The 21,249-nt window shown below is 41.7% G+C and overlaps 2 protein-coding genes across 8 annotated transcripts in view; one reads left to right on the forward strand and one right to left on the reverse strand.

Annotated features, from left to right (window-relative positions):
• Nucleotides 1–1,047: 1,047 nt before the first annotated feature.
• Nucleotides 1,048–17,784, forward strand: sec24d (SEC24 homolog D, COPII coat complex component). Of its 2 annotated transcripts, none has more exons than XM_004554428.5 (23): nucleotides 1,048–1,400; nucleotides 3,075–3,277; nucleotides 3,416–3,518; nucleotides 3,847–3,983; nucleotides 4,094–4,399; nucleotides 4,981–5,102; nucleotides 6,642–6,753; nucleotides 6,944–7,071; nucleotides 8,664–8,802; nucleotides 9,291–9,406; nucleotides 10,263–10,387; nucleotides 11,440–11,631; nucleotides 11,809–11,902; nucleotides 12,416–12,532; nucleotides 12,692–12,862; nucleotides 13,238–13,334; nucleotides 13,429–13,574; nucleotides 13,686–13,824; nucleotides 14,209–14,327; nucleotides 14,427–14,606; nucleotides 14,696–14,887; nucleotides 15,356–15,445; nucleotides 15,990–17,784. In XM_004554428.5, exons 2-23 carry the CDS (start codon nucleotides 3,127–3,129, stop codon nucleotides 16,128–16,130), a joined length of 3,117 nt encoding a protein of 1,038 aa, XP_004554485.2. In that variant the 5' UTR covers nucleotides 1,048–1,400; nucleotides 3,075–3,126; the 3' UTR covers nucleotides 16,131–17,784. The 2 variants fall into 2 exon arrangements, with proteins under 2 accessions (XP_004554485.2, XP_004554484.2); XM_004554427.5 differs by having other exon boundaries at nucleotides 1,049–1,420.
• A 964-nt stretch (nucleotides 17,785–18,748) lies between these two features.
• Nucleotides 18,749–21,249, reverse strand: part of kcnip4a (potassium voltage-gated channel interacting protein 4a) — a 161,045-nt gene continuing 158,544 nt past the window's right edge. For all 6 annotated transcript variants that reach the window (XM_012919987.4, XM_012919985.3, XM_023153255.2 and 3 more), the window contains 3 exons: nucleotides 20,534–20,638; nucleotides 20,385–20,447; nucleotides 18,749–20,292 (listed from right to left, as the gene is read on the reverse strand). In XM_012919987.4, coding sequence (XP_012775441.1) covers nucleotides 20,245–20,292; nucleotides 20,385–20,447; nucleotides 20,534–20,638 — 216 coding nt within the window. In that variant the 3' untranslated portion in view covers nucleotides 18,749–20,244. The remainder of the gene's footprint in view (nucleotides 20,293–20,384; nucleotides 20,448–20,533; nucleotides 20,639–21,249) is intronic.

Genomic DNA, 21,249 nt, shown 5'->3' on the forward strand with positions numbered 1-21,249 from the left:
CCCCCTCCTCATTGCTTTATTATTGTAGCTCTAGTAATGAATAATAATGTAAGGATTCTGGATCAGCACCATGATGCCCATAGTATATACAGTATTCTGAAGAAGGTCTAAAATGTCACTGTGTGTGCATGTGTGTGTTTTATTTAGCTGGATTTAAAAAAATATTACTCATGATATAACATTGTGCAGACATGGCTGGTAAGGACATGAGGAGGAAACAGTAGGCGCTGTATGAGGCTACTAAAGGCAGGGCTATAACATTTTTCTGTCATCATTTTATTATAGATTAAGTGCAAGAGTTGTTAGGTGTGGATAATTAGATTATAGTTTATTGCAATAGCAAGTTGTGCCTTGTTCTCAGATAGACAGCAAGTGGAGAGTGATATATGAAATGATGGGAAGGAAGGAAGAAGAGAAGCAAAGAGTGATTCACAGGCAGAGCCGAGTTTATGTCACAGTTTTTTGTTGCCTTATGGTTCCAAGCGCTGTCACCAATCTTTGCATTTTGTTATTATCTCATGACACTTGTTTAATCAGCTACCATCTCTCCTGTGGACTTTTTAATGTCTACAGTCTCAGATCAACACAGCCCCGCCCTTCCCATATTAGATTCTTGATGAATGTGTGTTGTTGTTATTCAGCCTGGTTCAATGTGCCCCTTTTTAACTTTGAGCACCCGCCCCTTTAAACCTCTCTGCACGTCCCTGGTACTGAATGTACTTTTGTGGCTTCATATCAGCATCCATTCATTCTCTTTGCCGTATAACTTCATTAAGGAATTAATTAGAATATTTAAAGTAGGTGTCTGATATGATTTTCATGTGTTTTATTACATATAAAAATGAAGTGTGACTAGGACATTTTTTTTTTGTCGGAGAGAAAGCTCATGTGCGTTACTAAGGTGACGAAACAACGCATGTACTCTCGAGGACCACCACTCAACCCCTGTGGAGCCAGTGGTGCTGACGTGTATGGGTTCCCTCTCTTCCACGCATGCGCACACGGCAAACTGCGTCTGGGCCTCGTCAAATTAGCCACTCCATTCTGCCCGAAACAGAAGTGCATGTAATTCCTTCAACGTACAACGTGAAGTAGCGTTTTGAAACAAAAAAATAAGGGTACAAAAGGTTGTTATTGTTTTAGTTAGTCGTAAAATATTGATATTTCTACACTCAGGCTCGCGTTTGCATCGTTCATTTTGGATAAGCAAGTTTATTCGTCGTTAAGAGTTTTATTTTGAAACGCATAACAGGAAGCAGCTCACCGTTCTCTACGTGGCTGGAAACGCTGGTTTCGTCGCACAAACCAACAGAGCGACCGGTGCCGTGGTGGAGTTTGACGTGGCACTCTGCTTCAACTGAGAGGTGTAGATAGTGAAGAGGACTCTGCCCGACACACAGGTAGATTACAGCCAACAGACGTGAGTATTTCTATCTCCGGTAATTCTTCATTTGAATGTATTTATTGTAGAAATAGCTACGTTTCTGTCTCAGAGGAAAACTTTGTAGTAATTTCCGCGTTGCTAGCAAGATGTTTTCAGTCTGTGTGATTATAACTGAGCCGAGTGCTGTGTTGTCACATTACTGCTCCTCCTTTTTTTTCTTTAAAAAAAGGGCATTAAGCTACATTTATTGTCAAACAACAAGCTACGTGTTACTGACAAAATTGTGTAGTAGCAGCAAACGGGCCAACGTTTCCAGCTGGATGTGAATTAAAGGAAGGCAGCAATGCTTCCCCCCCCCCTTTTTTTTTTTTATAAAAGCCATCATAACGGTATTCGACGTGGCAGCTCTCGAAAATGTCACACGCATTAACTATTGCACCGCTCAATTACCACTCATTGCATTTTTAAAAGGTTTTATTTGGGTGAAACGTGCTTAAAATTGTCACTTTAAAGTTATAAAAGTAATCATGGAGATGTCATAGGCAGCTGTTGCGCGTTGGCCCAGCTGTTCCCATTTCCTTTTAAAAACTTTACAGGCCACGTTTTGTTTATAAGGCGTTATTTTTATTTTATTTTAATTTGTTTTTTAAGAGCAAGTTTAAAGCAAGTAAAACTAGGCATTTTGGTTAAAGGTTTATTAATGTTGGCAGAAAAACAATGTAAACACTTTGGTAAACACTGGAGCAAAAACAGAAATGAGCTGCTGGTGTTGTTAATTACTGATGATACACCAACAGATTGGCATTGTTTATTGCGAGATAAAGCAGTCAAAGGTTCATCTTACTGTGTGCTAATCATTGCATGAGGTCAAATATCAGTAGTCATTGGTGTGGTTTGTAAACACTGAAGATATGATTTGGTTTTGAATGAGGAGCGTAAAGATCCACCAAATGTTTGTGCAAACGGTTGTTAATTTTATGAATGTATGATTACAAGTCACATGTAATTATGTATGTGTCGCATTGAAGAACCAGACCTAAAAAGTTTTGATTTAACTTGTCCAACCTTGCCACCTGGCAGACACAAGCTTCATTATATGCTTGTGTTCTGGATACAAACATCTAGGATTTTTAGCAGGTTTTTACATAAACGTTCACCTAACAAGCAAAAGCTTCCTGGTTTGATTCCAGGAGGAGATGCGACTGCCTTTGAGGGGCGATCGTGGCTCAAGTTGGGAGTTTGCCTTGTAATCAGAAGGTTGCCGGTTCGAGCCCCGGCTTGGACAGTCTCAGTCATTGTGTCCTTGGGCAAGACACTTCACCTGTTGCCTACTGGTGGCGCCAGTGTCTGGCAGCCTCGCCTCTGTCAGTGCGCCCCAGGGTGGCTACAATGTAGCTTGCCACCAGTGTGTGAATGGGTGGATGACTGGATGTGCAAAGCACTTTGGGGTCCTTAGGGACTAGTAAAGCGCTATACACATACAGGCCATTTAGTATTTTGTCAGGAGAGGCATCCAGCGTAAAAATGAGACTTGCCAGGCTCTCCACTTTGGCAGCCAAAAGCAGCTTTATTTTCATATTAAACTTTTTTTTTCAGACAAAAACAAACAAACAAATTAAAATCGCTATATATAAAACTGAAGTCCTTGTTTACTTTTTATAATCTAAGTATCCCAGTTTCACTGCCCTAGGTCATACTCTTTCATCTTGGCATGAGAAGACTGTGAGAGACATCCCAGCATCATGAGTCAACAGGGTTATGTCGCTGCACCCCCGTACTCTCAGGCCCAGCCAGGGATGGGGGCATATCAAGGTGGATTCGGATCTGGTCCTACGCAGCCCCTCTACGGGCATTATGGGGGCCCACCTCAGGCATTCAGTGCTCCACCTGCAGGTAAAATGCATTTAAGTGTATTAAATATAACTTTTTTTTTTTGTTTATCTTGATGTGCATGTCTTTCAGAGTAAGAGTAATGGTTCATTTTGAAGCTATATCAGCTCCTGATATTATAATGTCTGTTACTCACTGAAGGTATGATGAAATCATCAGTTGCCCCAGCTGCTAGCATGCCTCTGCCTGCAGGGTCTAGTCAGTACAATCCAAACGTCCAGCAGAATGGCTCTCATCCTCAAAGGTAACGTTCCTTATCAGACTGCACCGACTCAGATCGACTGATTTTCCTTGAAGTACAAACAACAAAGTGATGAATTTATGTGGGCTGAAAGTTCACGCCATCTGCCTTTAAAAAAAAATAAAATAAAATAAAAAATAAATGTATTTTTCACCATCCCACACCATGAAAGATGTTCACTGTTAAGTTATGTTAATAGGTTGTTGCAATAACAGCTGCTAACTTTTGCCATGTCTTTAAAGCAGCTTTAAAAACAAGGAACTGTGCAAATATAAGAATGCATTGAACCTCACGTATAGCTCAGTGCAATAACTGTTGTTATGATCTTCAGCTACCCGGCTCCACCAGCTGTATCTGCACCGTATGGACAACCACCACACTCACTATACAACAGCATGGCATCACCTGGCCCGCCTCCAACACAGCAGCTCACCAATCAGATGAGTTCTATGAACTTAGGCAGGCATGGTAAGTTTTCTGTATAGCCTCAGATCATACGGTCTTTTAATTATAGTCTTTTAGTGGAATTGTTAGGTTGGAAAACTCACTACATAAGATGTGCTCTTTTTATTTCTTAGTCCAAGGACTGCAGAGCCCTCCTCCTCCAGCAAGCTCTGTTGTTCAGCAGCCTTTCCAGACACCACCTCCTTCAACAATGGCTCCACCACAGATGCCTCCAGGCCTGCAGTCCCCCCACATGTCCCCTCTGATGTCTCCTCCACAGTCACCCCCAGAAAGCATGCCAATGGCAAGCCAGTCGATGGCAGGCACATCAATGGCAGGCATGGGTAGACCGTTCCCTGGGCCACCTCCTCCAGGCCCTGGAGGTTTCCAGCAACCTGGTTTGGGATCTGCTGGTCAGCCAGGATACCCCCAGCAAGCAGGTAACTCTGAGCCAAAAGCAGTGGACATCACAGGTTTTCATTTAGACAGGTATCTCAACATCTGCATCTAGGGACCTTACAATCTAGGGACCTTACAATCTATACAGCATTGGCTTTGATTCTGATCAGGAAAATTCAAGAACAGTGTCAGCAGTGTACCCTCCGTGGAAATAGAAATATCATTTATTGTCCCTCATTGGGGAAATTCACATGTTCTAGCAGCAAAGTGGCAGGCAGGTGGAGCATGCAGATTCACACAAAAGTAAAGAATATAAAATAAAAAACAAGAAATAATATACTGTAAAGCAGCGCTCCCCAACCTTTTTTGCGCCACGGACCGGTTTATGCCCGACAATATTTTCATGGACCGGCCTTTAAGGTGCCGCGGATAAATACAACAAAATAAAACTAGTACAGGTACCGAAAAAAAGAAGATTTATTCATAGCACACGTGAAAAGACCCAGGAAATCAGAGTTAATGATCACTGCTAATTCATCAAGTAGTTATAATACAGCTGACTGTTCTTGCATTCTTTTCAGTGGAGCCAATAAATACCTACAGATGTTGTTTCAATGTACAGGTCAGTTTGGAGGATACATGGCTGGGCCTCAGCAAAACATGCCAGGAGCCTTTCCTGGAGCACAATCTGCAATGGCTGGCCCACCTCAGAAGAAACTGGACCCCGACTCTATCCCTAGCATTGTGAGTGAAAAGCATGCCTTCACTTATCAGCACAGCACATTTGTCTGTCCTCATTTTTTGTCGTGAACTAGCAGCTTATTCATTCTTCAAGAGTTGTGTGGCAAAATTACTGACATCGGCTACTTTGTTACTAAATATTTGTAGTGATTTTAATTAAAATGGTGGCTAATGCAAACAAAAGGATTAAGCAAAAAGTCTAAGATTACATAAAAAGTGTTCGGGGATATTAATTTGTCTTCAGATCTGGGCATGAACAGTATGTTTTTATTTTGTCATGGCAGGTCTCCTGTCTTTATGAATGATGGACATATTATGCTTTTATGTTGAAGTCTGAAGCCTGAGGCCCAAAAGCTCAGGATTCAAGCTACTCTAAATACCCAGTTTCTGTGTATTTTTCTTAAGCGCTTTGTTCAGTGTGATGTCAAAGGGGTAGCATGACTAATATGGTCATCTCAGGCTGTGAGCACATTAGCCACACCTACCTGCTGTTAGAATAAGGGGCAGCCAATCAGAACAAAGTTGGCTTATGCTACAGTCACACTAGGCAAAAACACTGATAGGACACCAAAGCGAAACCAAAATTGTTGTGATCCTGTACAGTGAACTTGTTGCCTTAGAAATGGTTGCTTTGAAGCCAGGGGTCAGGTCTTTGACCACTTGCAGTCGGTTTTTGTCTTAAAATTGACTTTGGTGTGTCAAGACGTTGATAAAACAACTCTAAGATAGTGTCAGTCTGCTATCAATCAGCTGTCCATTTGCCATTAAGTTGGGTTAAGTTTGCAGTTACATACCAACTTATCACATACATCAGTTTGTAATAATACCACGATTAACGGCAATAAATAAATGTGGAAATTCACATTAAGTACTTGAATGCAAACTCCAGTCATGACCTCATAGATTTGAAACAGAAATTCCCTCACAAATAGTGACGTAGTTGCTACGAGACAGCGTTTTAACTGCAAAGTGGCATAACTGTTTTTATATAGGAATATAACTGGAATACAACCAGTTTGCAAGCAGCTGAGTCGAGTCTACCACTGCAACGAGAGATGTCGCGCAAAGAGATATGTTGTACTCGTCACCATGGACTGAGTCAGACTCTGTCTGCATTTATGAATTACATGGAAATATTTTGCAAACCTTGTCTGAGAGTGACTGCAGTCAGTCTGTACAATTACCTTACAGCCAAAAGTGGTTGCCCCGAAGTTGAGGGTGTTGCATACTCAACCTATTACAAAATATTTTTTAATACAATAAACTGGACATTGTAGGGATGGTAACCTAAAGGAAAAGGAGCTAAAACAGCTCATTTCAGACAATGGATCAACTGCGGGCAAGTCTCAGTACAAGATAAATAACAATTATATTTAACTGTAAATCAGGTAGAATTACTGTAGCAAAAACATGGAGTTGAAAACTAGCACAATATGATTACCTTTAATGAAGTATCCATTCTAAAAAAAAAAAAAGTGCTTTTAACTAAATGATGTTAATAAATATCAGATTGCACTTTAATGCATAACATTTCTACTTTAGACCCATGTGATCGAGGATGACCAAGTGAAACAAGGAGGACAGGTTTTCACCACAAACATCAGAGGACAGGTTCCACCTCTTGTCACCACTGACTTCACAGTGACAGATCAAGGTAAAAAATGCATAACCAAACTTTTCGTTGAGCATTTAGTTACAGTAGAGTATTCATTTATCCCTTATAGCGAGTTTATTTGGGAAAGATTTAACAGTAAAAACAAAGAACTGTCCTTATATTGAAATAATATAACAATATGAATTGGAATAAACAACAGATTATTTATGCTTCGTTTTGCTAAATCCAGGTAATGCCAGCCCCAGATTCATCCGCTGCACCACCTACTCGCTTCCCTGCACTGCTGATTTGGCCAAGCAGTGCCAAGTGCCCCTTGCTGCCATCATCAAACCCTTTGCCAGTTTGCCAAAGAATGAGGTAAGTTACCGATTCACATAAAACTTCATCCGGTCGCAACACAAAATTAAGATTCTACGATAAAAGGTGGACAGCTACTGTAAGGTCATCCATCCATTTCTCAGGGTTTGCATTTTCATTGTTGCAATATTATTTTCAAAACACTGGACGTGATGAGGAGGAGTGAAATAACTATGCTAACAATTAGTGATTGATTGTTAGCAAATGAGCATATCACAGATATCCTTTTTTCAAATATAGTATCACCAAGATTTATAAAATAATTATTTTTTAAATTCACTTTTTAATTCAGTATGACCCAAAATGATGAACCCATTAGCAAAGTGTTTACAGAGACCAAGAGAGCAAGCTGTTTTCCAGTAGACTTCTATAAGAATAGATGTTTTTTTGCACCGTAGCGATTTCCATCTGGTGGCTTTCAGGTAGAGTTTCAGGTTTTTAGGCACTAATGCATCATCACTACAATCTTTTTTTAATATACAGTCTGTTGTTAAAATACAGTAGAAAGAGAGAGGAAAACAAACTCATCTTGTACTGTAAATGTAACATTTGCAATGACTGATGGGTGCTAATATACACCACTGTCTCTGAGAATTTATTCATATCTGTTGCTCATCCATCCCACACTTATCCTTGGACTGAGCTGTGTTTTTGAAATCTTGAACACTGTCATATATAATGATTCATAAATCTTACTCATAAAGAACACTTGACACTGACTGTTTCTAATGCTGTAGAAGGAGAACCAGTTGTTTATGCCATATTCTCCCAAAGAGTTTGACACTTTATAAAGTCTATGTTAAAGTCTTTTTGGCATCCTCCTGTAAGAGAGACAGGATCGTTAAAATGTCAAAAGTCACTTGTGATGGTTACATATTCTACACTGTTATTTCTCCTTTAATAGATGTTTCCATGAACTACAAAAGATCATTTGTCCCACGAATGACCTCCTTTTGGATCACGTGTGGTCCAAGAACCCTGTCTTAGATATTTTCCCCTCTACACTCGCCTTGTCCCAGACACCAGTTGGCCTTTTTAGGCAATGTTAGCACTGTCTCATCTGGCTTTTGGCTAATTGGCTAATGTCAGATCTGCAGGGACCAGAGAAGACAAAAAAGTCTTATACAAAAAGAATGGAAAATTAGACTCAGTCCCATCCAGTGCAAAAGGGAATTTAGAGTAGCCATAGTTAATCACTGCTCTGAGGTTGTAGAGAACCAAAAGAGCACGCTGCTGGGTCTTAATGTTGTTTCATTGCTGTTGTCATACAACTGCTTTTGCTTAGCTCCAAGATATTATAAACACTTTTACTCTCCTCCTTAAATTTGCTGGTGTAATAACAAACCTGCTTGCTGCCCTGTCTACATGTGTTTTAAGGCACTGGAGTTCATCTGATGCAAACATATTCAGTTTATGTTGTGTCAGAGAGTACTGAATAAACAGTGCGAAGACACTTTGTCATCTGTGCGTGGTGTGCGTAATCCTCACCGTTTCTATTCTATTTTATGATAAACTCTTCTCATTTTGAAAGCAAAGTGTGTTTTTATTTGGGTGCCGTAGAGCTGATCTATTTATCTTTATTCTCTGTGCAGACTCCACTGTATGTTGTGAATCATGGAGATACAGGCCCAGTCCGCTGTAATCGATGCAAGGCGTATATGTGCCCTTACATGCAATTTATTGATGGAGGGCGCCGCTACCAGTGTGGTTTCTGCAACTGTGTCAATGAAGGTACAGCACAATACAGAAAAACTAACTATATTTTAATCCTTGGACTCTGTGTGTGATTCACTGTTCAGAATATTACAATATTATTGTTGTTATACTCGATCTTGTGGCAGCATCCCAGTTCATCCTTTGTCTGAAACAAGTTGTTGAGCTCTATTGCCCCTCTCTTTAAGACATATATTCCTTGTGAATGACTGCACTTCATACATTTGAAAGGCAGATGGGTGTTTATAGCCAGAGCTGAGTGCTTAAGATGACCGTATCTTATTGACGTCATGTGGAGTAAACAGACAAAAAAACCCAAACGACTGTTTAGAGCAGGCTAAAGCCTGAGCTTTTGGCTCACAGGGATTACTTATACAAATGCTAACCTCATTATTTGAAAGTCTGTCCCGAGGGAGCAAGATGAAAGTTATTAAATTTAATTTAAAGAAGAAAAAGCACACAGTGATCAGCTCAACACAGAGTTATATTTCTCTCTCTGCTCCTAGTGCCAGTCTTCTACTTCCAACATCTGGACCACATGGGCCGAAGGGTGGACTTCTATGAGAGGCCCGAACTGTCCCTGGGATCGTATGAGTTTGTAGCCACTCTGGATTACTGTAAGGTACACAAAGACTGATATCAAGTACACAATATGCAGGGTAAATAAAGCTGGTCAGACTGATAGAAACAAGCACTTAGATTCAGGCGTTGTTTGCTTGTGAAAGGATGAGTTTATGCACTGATGCAACTGAATGATGTATCACTTCAAATAGCTGATTCTTTGTTTAGTTTGTTGAACGCAGTAAAAGAGATTTGTATCGGAAGAACAGCTTTTTGGATTTTTCAAAGGACATTTTTGGCCAAACATCCTGTGTTTTCAGCATCGCCCGAACAGGACTGAACAGGGTTCAGCTCAGTCTCTTCAAAGTACAAAAAAACTGTCAATGATGCCAATCAGTGTCCCCACTGAGCCTGTTGAGAACATTAGAGGGTTAAAGTAAGTAGGCAAAGCTGAGTCACTCCACTGGCCTACTTTTGCTCTGTTTAATATGCCTTATAAACAATCTAGGCAAGGCCAGATAATAAACAAAAGCCTGTAAGGTGAGTGTCTTGTAATGGGTGTAACTGTGGAAACATAATATCTCACTGACAAGCCCCCTCACAAACTTCACTGCTGTTCCCTTGTTTTTAGCAATTTATCCCTGATACGGTGTTCAGAGTTATAAAGAAGCATAGAGGGAAATATCTTTGATGAATAACAGAAACCTAAAGTGGAAGACAATGATTGATCCTGTTATGAGCTCACTGATATAGGTCTCTGATAACGGTGTGTTATCTCGTGACTTGTGTGTTTAAAAGGCCAAGGAGAGCTGCTTTCCTATTTGTAAATTCGACATGTTACGTTGGAGGTCAGCCAAGCTATCATTGCCCGAAAAGGAGCAACTCATTTATTGTGCCTGCTGCTGTTTCTCCCACAGAACAACAAGCCTCCAAATCCTCCTGCCTACATCTTCATGATTGATGTGTCCTATAACAACATTAAGAGTGGCCTGGTAAAGCTGATATGTGATGAGCTGAAGACTCTGCTGGAGAAGCTGCCCAGGTACACACAGTAAAAAGCACACTTGCTCACTACGCTGCAGGGCTTCCCCTGAAGCCTTACAGATCAGCCATCCTGCTGAACATCAGCTGAACATGAAACTTTGCAGATGACGGGTACGAGGGAGCGCCAAAAGGGAAAATATGACAGTGCACGCTCTCATCTTTGAAAAGTATCCTAAACAAAAAGCTTTGTTATGGTTTTCTGTTAAGAATGACTTGATTTATGTTAGAGGAGAGGATGGTGTACTTCACCTGGTTACTCCCAAAATAACTTGGAAACTGTCCTGCCTTCTCACTAGTCCATCAGTGCCAGCAACAACATTTCCTTAAATGTCTCCTGCCATGACATCACTCTTTAAACACCTAGCAGAAGCATATGCAAGATAAGGGCTTCTTTAGCTGCGTTTGAACCTCTGCTTTTGCTTTCACAGGCACTAAATTAAACCCACTGGATACTCGGTGGTTTTCATGTGGTTCATGTAATTCTGCAGTATTTGGAAAAAATGCATGAATAATTCACTTAAGAAGGTGGAGGGAACTTTAAATAGATCCAGATGTGTAGATGAAGGCTTTTAATGATATTTTTATCACCACTGGTATGAGGAAGAGCACAATAAATAAAATCTGCTGAATCTGTTATTTAGAAAAGCAGCTGTAGCTGTAGAGGAGCCCCGAGGAGCTGTTTCCAGTCACATTACATATTCCTACGGTGCGAGCCCTTGATTTAAGAACGTACGTCTACAAAGTGCAGTTGGGATTGTCAGGAAAGAATGTTTTGAAATCACTCATATGGTGACAGGTTTTTATTCATGGTCCAGGTCAGTGCAGCTGCCTATTAGACTTCTGAATCCAGGGGTTTCTGGTAAATGTCAGCAGGTATTGTGTCTTTAATTCTTTACGTGTGCTGCCACCTTAACCCAAAATCATCTTTGTGCGCCTGGAGGCACAGTGTAGAAGCAAAAAATGACCACGGCAGGCAAGACTCCCCAGTAAATACACATCCTTTGGATTTAATCCATCCTGGAATTCACCGATTGCTCGTTCTCTCCACAGAGAGGAAGGCATGGAGACCTCAGCAATAAAGGTCGGCTTTGTCACCTACAACAAGGTCCTTCATTTCTACAACGTGAAGAGCGCTTTGGCTCAGCCGCAGATGATGGTGGTGTCAGACACGGCCGAGATGTTCGTCCCGCTGCTCGATGGCTTCCTTGTCAACTACCAGGACTCGAGAGCCGTCATCTACAAGTAAGAAGCACTTCGTCACTGATGTGCGGAGTCACTGTTTATCTTAGAGGGCCCTCTAGCAGAGAGCATCGGACGCAAAGTACTGTCAAACATTTCAAGAGTAGCTGTTGTGAAAGCATTAACGAGGCAGTGTGACACGTCCGTGTCAAACCATAATCCTCTTGCTTGTCTCTGCAGCCTCCTGGACCAGATCCCTGACATGTTTGCGGACACCGCAGAGAGCGAAACGGTCTTTGCCCCTGTCATCCAGGCCGGCGTGGAGGCATTTAAGGTTAGCCTCAGTGTGACACCTGTCAACGCTGAAGTGGAACTGAGTGTAGCTCCCTGAAACAAACACTTACTGTAGGTTTGTTTCAGGGAGGGTGTGGGCTTCCTAAAGGTTTGGGGTAATTTAAATCTAAAACGCAGTGCTACTATGCTCTCACCAACACTGGCTCTCAAGCTTGAACTCATTCAACCTATCAACTGAGTGAAGCAACATGTAGATTTTACTCCCCCTGATATGTTTGTGTTTACTTAAAGTCCAGCAAGCTTTCCCAGTGATATGAAGTCAGTGTTTTGGCCAGTGACAAAGGGAAAGTTCCCACGCAGCTTTTAATTGGAAGCAGTTGCGATATTACACAACAGCGAGGAGTCAGAGACGTATTTATTTGTTCGTGCCCATTTATGTGGCGTACATGAAGTCTAGCATTAGAATATTTGCAGGAGTTGATATTTTTTTCACCTCTTGACCTCGTGGCTAAGCGAGATCTTCTTTCCCCTTCCATCTCTTGCCGCCCTCCAGGCAGCAGAATGTAGCGGAAAGCTCTTCATCTTCCAATCGTCCATGCCCACTGCCGAGGCTCCAGGCAAACTGAAGAACAGGGATGATAAAAAGCTGGTGAACACAGACAAGGAGAAGGTGAGTACCTTTTTATGTCAGTTGTGCCCCTAATCTGAATTCTGAACACACAGCGCTGGGCATAAGGAAAACCAATGCTGGTCTGATCTCAGTCCAATTACAATAAGTGTTTGAAACTGGTGACCTAATCTTGGTAAACTGTCTTGTACTTTTCCACAGACCCTGTTCCAGCCTCAGAAAGGTGTTTATGAGCAGCTGTCTAAAGACTGTGTGGCAAGTGGCTGCTGTGTGGATCTCTTCCTCTTCCCCAGCCAGTATACGGACATAGCAACCATGGCTGATGTGCCGTCACACACCGGAGGCTCCGTCTATAAGTACAGCAACTTCCAGGTACCAGCAGACGTGTGGTGCCTGTTTACATTGTATTTGGCTCTAAGCGCACGCACGCACAAATGCTGCATGCAGACTCATAACGAGCAGTTGTTTTATTCTTGTAATTGTATTAAGAAGTCCTAATTTCACACAGAGGCAAAGTTTGCTGCCTAATAAAAGTGAATTGTACCTACATAATGAGTTTGGCACAGAAGCCAGTCTGATATAAAATAGTCCCAAAGGAACGGTGCAGTAAGCATGGGAAGTTTGCACATAAGTACAATGTTGATTTTTATGCCTGGATCTGCTTCTTACAGACACGGCTCCAACAGTAACAACCAACACTGCCATCTGCTGGCTAAAACTTTGTTTGTTTTTGCTTTTTGTTGACAGATAGAGACAGATGGGGAGCATTTTCTGAGGGACCTGAGGAAAGATGTACAGAAGAGCATCGGGTTTGATGCCATCATGCGTGTCCGTACTAGCACGGGTAAGAGGAAAGACACGGTCGCTCTTTTGGTGTGTTCTGATCTATCACGGCGAGTTACCTCCCAGTTTTTCACACTGGTCTTTGTCTCCTTTAGGCTTCAGAGCCACTGACTTCTTTGGCGGCATTTATATGAACAACACCACAGATGTAGAGATGGCAGCGGTGGACTGCGACAACGGCGTGACAGTAGAGTTCAAGCACGACGACACACTGAGCGAGGAGACCGGAGCGCTCATGCAGGTGTGTGTTAAACCAAGCTTTATCCCAGACTGGTCATATTTGAAATCTTTTCTCTGAAGATTAAAAACCCAAGTATGTTTAAAGCTTATGTTTCACACTTTTTTTCCCCAGTGTGCCTTGCTGTACACCACCATCGGCGGGCAGCGGCGTCTCCGCATCCACAACCTGAGTCTGAACTGCAGCTCGCAGTTGTCAGAGCTGTACAAGAGCTGCGAGACGGATTCGCTCATCAACTTCTTTGCCAAATCAGGTTAGATTCCTCTGGAGTTCAGGTGGACTGCATTAGTTCAAACTCTGCTTGTGGGAAACATATTTTATGATGTAGTGCAGAGGCACGGCCTGCTAACACACTCAAATGTCATCTGACATTTGTTGATTATATCCCATGTATCACTAAATAATCTACTTTTACTCATATGTTTCACATGATGCCGTCCTTCTGTAATCTGCACATAGCGGACCATGAGTCCAGCTGTGTTACTGACCTCTGTTACCTTTTGGTTTTTTACCTTTTCTTCCACCTTTTTTTCCCCCCATACTTGCCATCAGATGCCTCTGAGCCGCCCCCCATGTTTTTTGTCTCTCCTGCTCTTGCTTTGTTTTTTTTAACTAATCTTTTGTCCTGCCCCCTCAGCTTACCGTGCCATATTGAACCAGCCTCTAAAGAATGTGAGGGAGATCCTGGTGAACCAGACGGCTCACATGCTGGCCTGCTACAGGAAGAACTGTGCCAGCCCCTCCGCTGCTAGCCAGGTCGGAGAATCACACCTAGAAAGAAGTTTCAATGTGTATTTTAACTTTAGGATTAAAAAAAACAACTAACCATATATTTTTTAATAAATCCACCTGTAGCTGATCCTTCCTGATGCCATGAAAGTGTTCCCAGTCTATATGAACAGCCTGATGAAAACTGCCCCCCTGGTGGGCAGCACTGAGCTCTCCACGGACGACAGAGCCCATCAGAGGCTGTCGGTCATGGCCATGGGAGTGGAGGACACCCAGCTGCTGCTCTACCCACGCCTCATCCCTCTGGTAGGGAATAAAAACACTTTGCGCTTGGTCATCTCACTTAGACGCACACTATTAGTTTCAGTTGCTAAACCCTTTGTACTGTTTTTCAGCACAACATAGACGTCAACAGCGAGAAGCCGGCCACTCCTGTGCGCTGCTCTGAGGAGCGTCTCACAGACTCTGGCATCTTCCTGCTGGAGAACGGCCAGTCCATGTTCCTATGGCTGGGCCAAGCAAGCTCACCAGACCTCATCCAGAGCCTGTTCAACCTGCCCTCCCTCGCCCACCTGCAAGGACACATGGTCAGCATTCATTTCATCACTTTGGCCTCAGTGTGCTCAGAATCCACATGAAATGGTTTTTGAGATATTAGAGTTGACATTTTAGCTCCCCGGTGCCTGGCGGCATTACGGTATGGTCAGAGAATGTCTGGATGGTAAAAGTCCAGTTTTGAGAAATCATCTCAGCACATCATAATTCAGTCATGTTCGACTGTGCCCACATTTTATGAAGTATGACTCACTTGAACTCCACTGCTGTGTAAAATGAGCTAAACTGAGTCAAAGCTTTTGTAAACCTCAAAGTTTTAAACAAGTACGCCCCGCACACAGAGATCAAAGATCCACGTTTATTTTCAAGGCAGAACTCAAACACTTCAGTATGTGGTACTGCGGCACAGGAAGGAGGCAAGCAGTATTTAGGACTGGTCTTTATTTTTAGTGATCAAACTGCTCCTAATTACACTAAATCTTTTTGTTTGTTTGTTTTAGTGTGCGCTGCCGGAGCTTGACAACCCTTTGTCGAAGAAGGTCCGCTCCATCATCAGTGGCCTTCTTGAAAAGAGGTCAAACTCTATGAAGGTAAGCGAAACACAATCCAAAAGCATTGTTTAAACACAGTTCACATCCTTTATATTTGAACCTATTTAAACCAAAGAGAACATGGTTTACTTGAGGTGAGGCAGAGACGATATTGAGGCTTTTGTTGATCTCTGCTTCCCTCTAGTGGAGCTTTACAGTAAATACACTCCCCCAAAAGTTGCAAAAACATCATTCATTTATTCATGTTTTGCCCTGTTTCTATATAAATAGTCTAATCAAAGTACATCTACAGAAAGCACTGTACAAATGGCCCCATGCACTGCACACCCAGTGCTATTGAGCAGTTAATATATAGAAAGTTTGAATCCTGGATCCACAGAGGACCACACACATATACACACACACCAGCCTTAAAGTGAAGCTGAAGTAAATTCGATAAAATAGATGAGAAACATGTTTCACAAAAACAGGAACGTGCCAGCTGTGACAACAGAAACAATGTGAATAGATTTTGTAGTGTGACAGCTCCTGTGTTCCAGCTGTGCTGGAAATCAGTCACACTTCTCTTTTCTGCCCTGCTCAGCTGCAAATTGTGAGGCAGAAAGACAAACCGGAGATGCTGTTCCGTCAGTTCCTGGTGGAGGACAAAGGCTTGCACGGCGGGGCTTCCTACATGGACTTCCTTTGCTACGTTCACCGAGAGATCAGGCAGCTGCTAACCTAACCCGCTCACGTTCGGGCTCAGGTTCCCCAACTGGACCGTGTGCAAACCTCTAAGGCTCAGTCCCATTAGGTTCTGTTTGAATCTTTAAGATGAGCCACAGAATGACAAGAAGAAACAAGGAACCAGGGAGAGCCCGTCGTCAATTCAACTTCCAGAGTCCAAAGTTGCCTTTATCATTGTTTAGTGGCCCACAGTATGATCTTCAAATAACCACTTGACACATGAGGAACTTTAAAGTAAATAAGGGAATGAAATGGACAACACATTAAGGATTTCCCGCTTGGGCACTCTGTGTGATGGACTGACATCGATGCCCGAGGCTGAAATGCACTCTGGCACGAGGCCCATCGGCATAAGCAGTACAACTCACTGTGTATTCAATCGGGTAAAGTGTTTTTCCCCATTTTACTTTGTAGATTTATAGGATCTGGATTAGACAAGGGGTTATTTGTGGGCCATACTGTAGACGTTCACTAGTCTACTCTCCCAGGAAGACTGAGTATATTTCAGTATATTTCACTTTTTAAAACTCTTTTTAAACAACAGATGTTCAGAGAATATTTGCAATATTCAAAGGTCTTGCAGAGGTTTGTACATTTTATCACGCTTTTGGTGTCTGACCAGAAAATTGATTTCAATAAATGTTTAAAGCATGTATCAGTCATTTCATAATTTAACAGAAACAACGCTGAAACAAAAGCCACAGGCTGCCAGGACCGAAGCGCGGTCCTGTTATCGCACCCTGAGTGATTCAAAGCATTCGATTCACACATGCCCCCACCAAAAATCTCATTCTTTGACCATTTATGGCTTCACTGCATGCAGTGGTAAACATAGCGTTTTGTTTGGGTGCTCTGAGCACACAATGAGACGAACACAGCTAAACCCTCTCTACATAGAGAACACGTCTGATGAAAAGTGACACTTTTTCTTTTCCAATTACGCGCGACTCAGAGTCGGTGCTCAAAACGGAAAATATTTAGTGAGGGATTACCTCAACAATCCAACATAGGAATTTATATATGACTTTTTGTTGTTGTTGCTTTGAGCCTGCGCTGCTGTTGTGCTTCAACTGCAGCACGTTTTAATTTATACGCCGACTTTTATGGCAGATAAAAACAGTCGAGCTACTGTTTGTGTCGGCTGATCATTAGTGTAAGGGACTATCTGCTTACTGCATAACCATCCAAAATCGTTAAATCTTGTGTTCAGTGATAACATGTAACATCATCACTTCATTCAGTGTAAGGTCACCTTCTGTTAAGAGGTACTGTACTTGCATCAGTATAATTAATGTTATCTATCTGCCTGCTTTTACGTTGATATATGTAACATCATAAAATCTACATGTCTCTGTGTAATACAATATAATTGTTTGGTTTATAAGCAAACTTATCTCAGGTAATCTAAGTATGTAGAAAGCAGTGGCTGGAATCTGACTGGAAAGATCGTTTTTGTGGAAATTTGTGCCAGATGCATTTCATTTCTCACCTTAAATGTCCTTTTTTTTTTTTTTTTTTTTTTTTTTTTTAAATCCAAGTCAACTATTGTCTTTAAATGTTGCTCAACTTTGTGAACGTTTATGTTTTGTTTACAAGTGCAATTTATTACATCACCCTCTGACGCATATTAAAATGAAAACTTCATATCCATACGCCTCATTGCCGCTGTGCTTTTTAAACCAGAGCATTGTTGCTAAAGAGATAGTAGCACTTACCATGACTGGTGCTCATCCTCCTACTTCAACATCCATTTTAGCTACACTTGGTAAGATTCAAAATACAACATTCATTTTTTTCATCCACTTTTTTTCTCTATACACTCTAAACAACAATATTATTATATATCCCAGTTTATGCCATTCAGGCAAGAAAGAATCAAGTCAATCGCCTTGTGTAATTCCACATTGCTACCACCAGGAGGCTTCAGTGAGAACCAGTAAGCACAACATACACTACATGGTCAAAAGTATTTGGGCCACGCCTCCTAATCTTCATTTCAGGTGTTTTCAGTCCCATTGATGTATGAAATCAATAACCGAGCCACGCAGGCTGCCTTTACAAACATTTGTGAACGAATGGTTCAAATGAGCTCCATGAATTTCAGGGTGGTGCTGTAATAGGACACCACCGGAGCAACAGGTCAGTTCATGAAATTTCTTCCCTTCAAGATATTCCAGGATCAGTTGTAAGTGGGATTATTGGAAAGTGGAAGTGTTTAGGAAACACAGCAGCTCAGCCATGAAGCGTCAGATTGTGAAGTTGCAGAGCATCAGCACGGAAACTGTGCACCGGGAGCTTCATGGCTTGGGTTTCCATTGCTGAGCCGCTCCTGTGGGTGTAATGTGTAGGTGGCCTGGTACTTTTAGATCTAAAATATGACACGCTTTTGATGGAATCGATTTTTAAAAGTTTTGTCTGCAAACTATTTGATCTGTTTGTAACTTTCCAAATCAACCGTGTTGCTCTTTTGTATTCCGTAGTGGATAAAAGTTACTTTTCATCATCAGGTCTCTGCAAATAAAATACAAATCACACTCAAACAAGCGGTTTAACAAACAGCAAGTTAAACAAGCTAAAACCAAACTATCTCCTTTTACATGAATAACAAGGCTGAGAAAAAGTGTCATTTTCTTTACTAAATTATGGATGATTAACATGCCTCACCGAGGAGGTTCATATGTTCCCGACTCCCAGTGACACATCGTAGAAACACACTGTACACTTCGAAGGACAAACATGATGAACCATTAAATGTTGCGACACATTAACCATAAACCACAGCTCTCAAGTATAAGTCGTATTTCTGCCTACTTCCTGTGTCTAATATCCAAGTCTCTGTGGAAAAAGAGCAAGAAAAAAAGAGAGCGCATGTCAGACAGAAACACTCAGACACACTTGAGACACTTCTCTCAATAATCCTGTAGTTTTTGCTAACATTTGGGAGCCAATCAAACCAATCAGGCTGAATCGGTGTGGGCAGCTGCATCCCACAGGATGGAGGAGGAGGAGAGAAACAGCAAGAAAACCCAAACTAATGAGTATAATACAAAGTTTGTACCAATAACCAAACCCCACTGGCCTTTCTTATTAAAAACAGTGACTCATATGAACAAATCTAAAGACCTGAAAATCACCCGAGGGTGACTTTTCATGTAATACTGTACACCTGACCTGAACACCTTATAAATAATCCCAAGCACTGCTCCTAGTGTAAACTCATAAAACCCAAAGAAAAACATACTGATGGATGATTTTACTTTACAGGAAATATACATACATGAGGTTAAATGAATTCCACTGAAAGCAGCATTTCTCCTGTGACAAAGAAATGGTTGTATAACATCATAAGTAGAGCTACCTGTGTGCTTCTGTAGACAAACCATCGATATTATGGTCCAAGTTTGACATCAATACAATCCTTGTGTTGTCTCATTCTAGTTGGCAAGTAAACAAGAACAAAAGTTTCTCAAAGAGTTCTTATCTAATAATGTTTTTTATATTATGTACAGTTTAAAATGGTAAAATGTATTGTTTTTTCTTTTTTCCCCCTCTAAACAGTTCCTTCAAAGAGCAGAAAGACAGACCACGATGGCTAACTAAATCGGGAGGGAACACTCTGGAATTGGGAGCCGGTCTGGAATGTAAAAGCAGACGGAGTGTGACGTTACACCCGATGTTTTGTTCGGGTGTTTCTGATGCTGCAGAAAGTCACAGTGATCTGATTTGGCAGTAAATAAAACAGAACAGAATCTGTCTGAAGCCTTTCGTTAGACGTCTTAGGCAGAGTTCGGCAAACACAAAGACACTCCAGAGACAGAAGGCGGAAATCAACCTTAAAGTTAATGGTTTCATTTTGAAGCATCTCCTTTTAATCCATTTTCACTATTTCACTTAGAAGTTTCCCGAATTTGTTTAAAAGAAAGCGGCAACCAGCTCCAGAGTGTCCACGCCTATACCGCCTACTTACAACTGAGGCCCTCTGTAATGAAGAATAACTGTATCTATGGTCAAAAAGTCTGCATAGCACACTGTACACAGTATGAGTCCAAGTCAGTAACTGGGCCAAGCTAAAGATGATGGTCTCTTCCAAATCCTCCACAGCCAGCCGAAAATTAAAGAACGTTTTCAAAGAGGTGCATCGATCGCATGATGTTTTCATCCTGAGGATACAAAATAAAAGAGACAATACGATGAGCGGTGCTGAGACTGTGCCAGCAGCAGTGCGAGCTGATGTTCTGGGGATCGGCCTTACGTTTTGGCAACAGTCGATGAACTCGTCTATGGTTACCACGCCGTCTTTGTTCTTATCCATCTTCTGTTGGAGGCAGACAAAAGGAGAGATATGAAGGTTTTCTGAAGCCTCGTACATAAAACAGTAAAATCTGCCAACTGCCTGCTTGCCTGAAAGAATACTTCTACGTGCTGACGGGGCGTCTCCTCTTTGAGGACGGGGTATGTGCATTTTCCCATCATGTCGTAGATGGCCTTCATGATGTCCAGCATTTCCTGTGATGCGCAGAAAACATAACAGAGATAAATACAATGTCTTACACTCAGTTTGCACTGACTGCTCGCTAGCAGTTCTTGTGTCCTCACTCATATCTTACGTGCGACTGGATTCATGCACGAGTCGTGTCTCAGGATGAATTATTGGTCAGCGTCAGAAAAAAAAGAATTTAAATGAATGGCCCTGAGCCTCAGCTGTTATGCTAATCAGCACGTGTTGCATTATAGAGCATTCATTTGCACCGGGACTGTTTGTTCTTTCAGGTCCCCGTAAAACAGATTCAAGGAGCAGGAAGTTCGAATAACAACCCTGAGAATTTAAGGATGGCGATTATTTTATGTTGTTTTGTGATTTCTGCGCTACATTATTACATTATTCAGCTTTACTTATAGTGTTGAATCAACATCCTAATGAGTGATATACATATATACTCACTGGCCACTTTATTGTTCAACTGCTTGTTAACACCAAAGTCTAATCAAGCAATCATGCGGCAGAAAATCGATGCATTTAGATACATAGACATGGTCAAGATGGGACCATGAAGTTCAAACCGAGCATCAGAATAGAGGAGAAAGTTGATTCATATTTCAGTGACTTTGAACTTAGC

The sequence above is a fragment of the Maylandia zebra genome, linkage group LG3 (assembly GCF_041146795.1).
Source record: "Maylandia zebra isolate NMK-2024a linkage group LG3, Mzebra_GT3a, whole genome shotgun sequence".
NCBI classification, from domain to species: domain Eukaryota; kingdom Metazoa; phylum Chordata; class Actinopteri; order Cichliformes; family Cichlidae; genus Maylandia; species Maylandia zebra.

Bases quoted from the DNA above. Each gene is read 5' to 3' on its own strand.
- sec24d (XM_004554428.5), top strand. From the start codon at position 3,127: ATGAGTCAACAGGGTTATGTCGCTGCACCCCCGTACTCTCAGGCCCAG. The intron at 5,103-6,641 runs GTGAGTGAAAAG...TTTCTACTTTAG, and splicing joins CCGACTCTATCCCTAGCATT to ACCCATGTGATCGAGGATGA. The intron at 9,407-10,262 runs GTACACAAAGAC...TTTCTCCCACAG, and splicing joins CCACTCTGGATTACTGTAAG to AACAACAAGCCTCCAAATCC.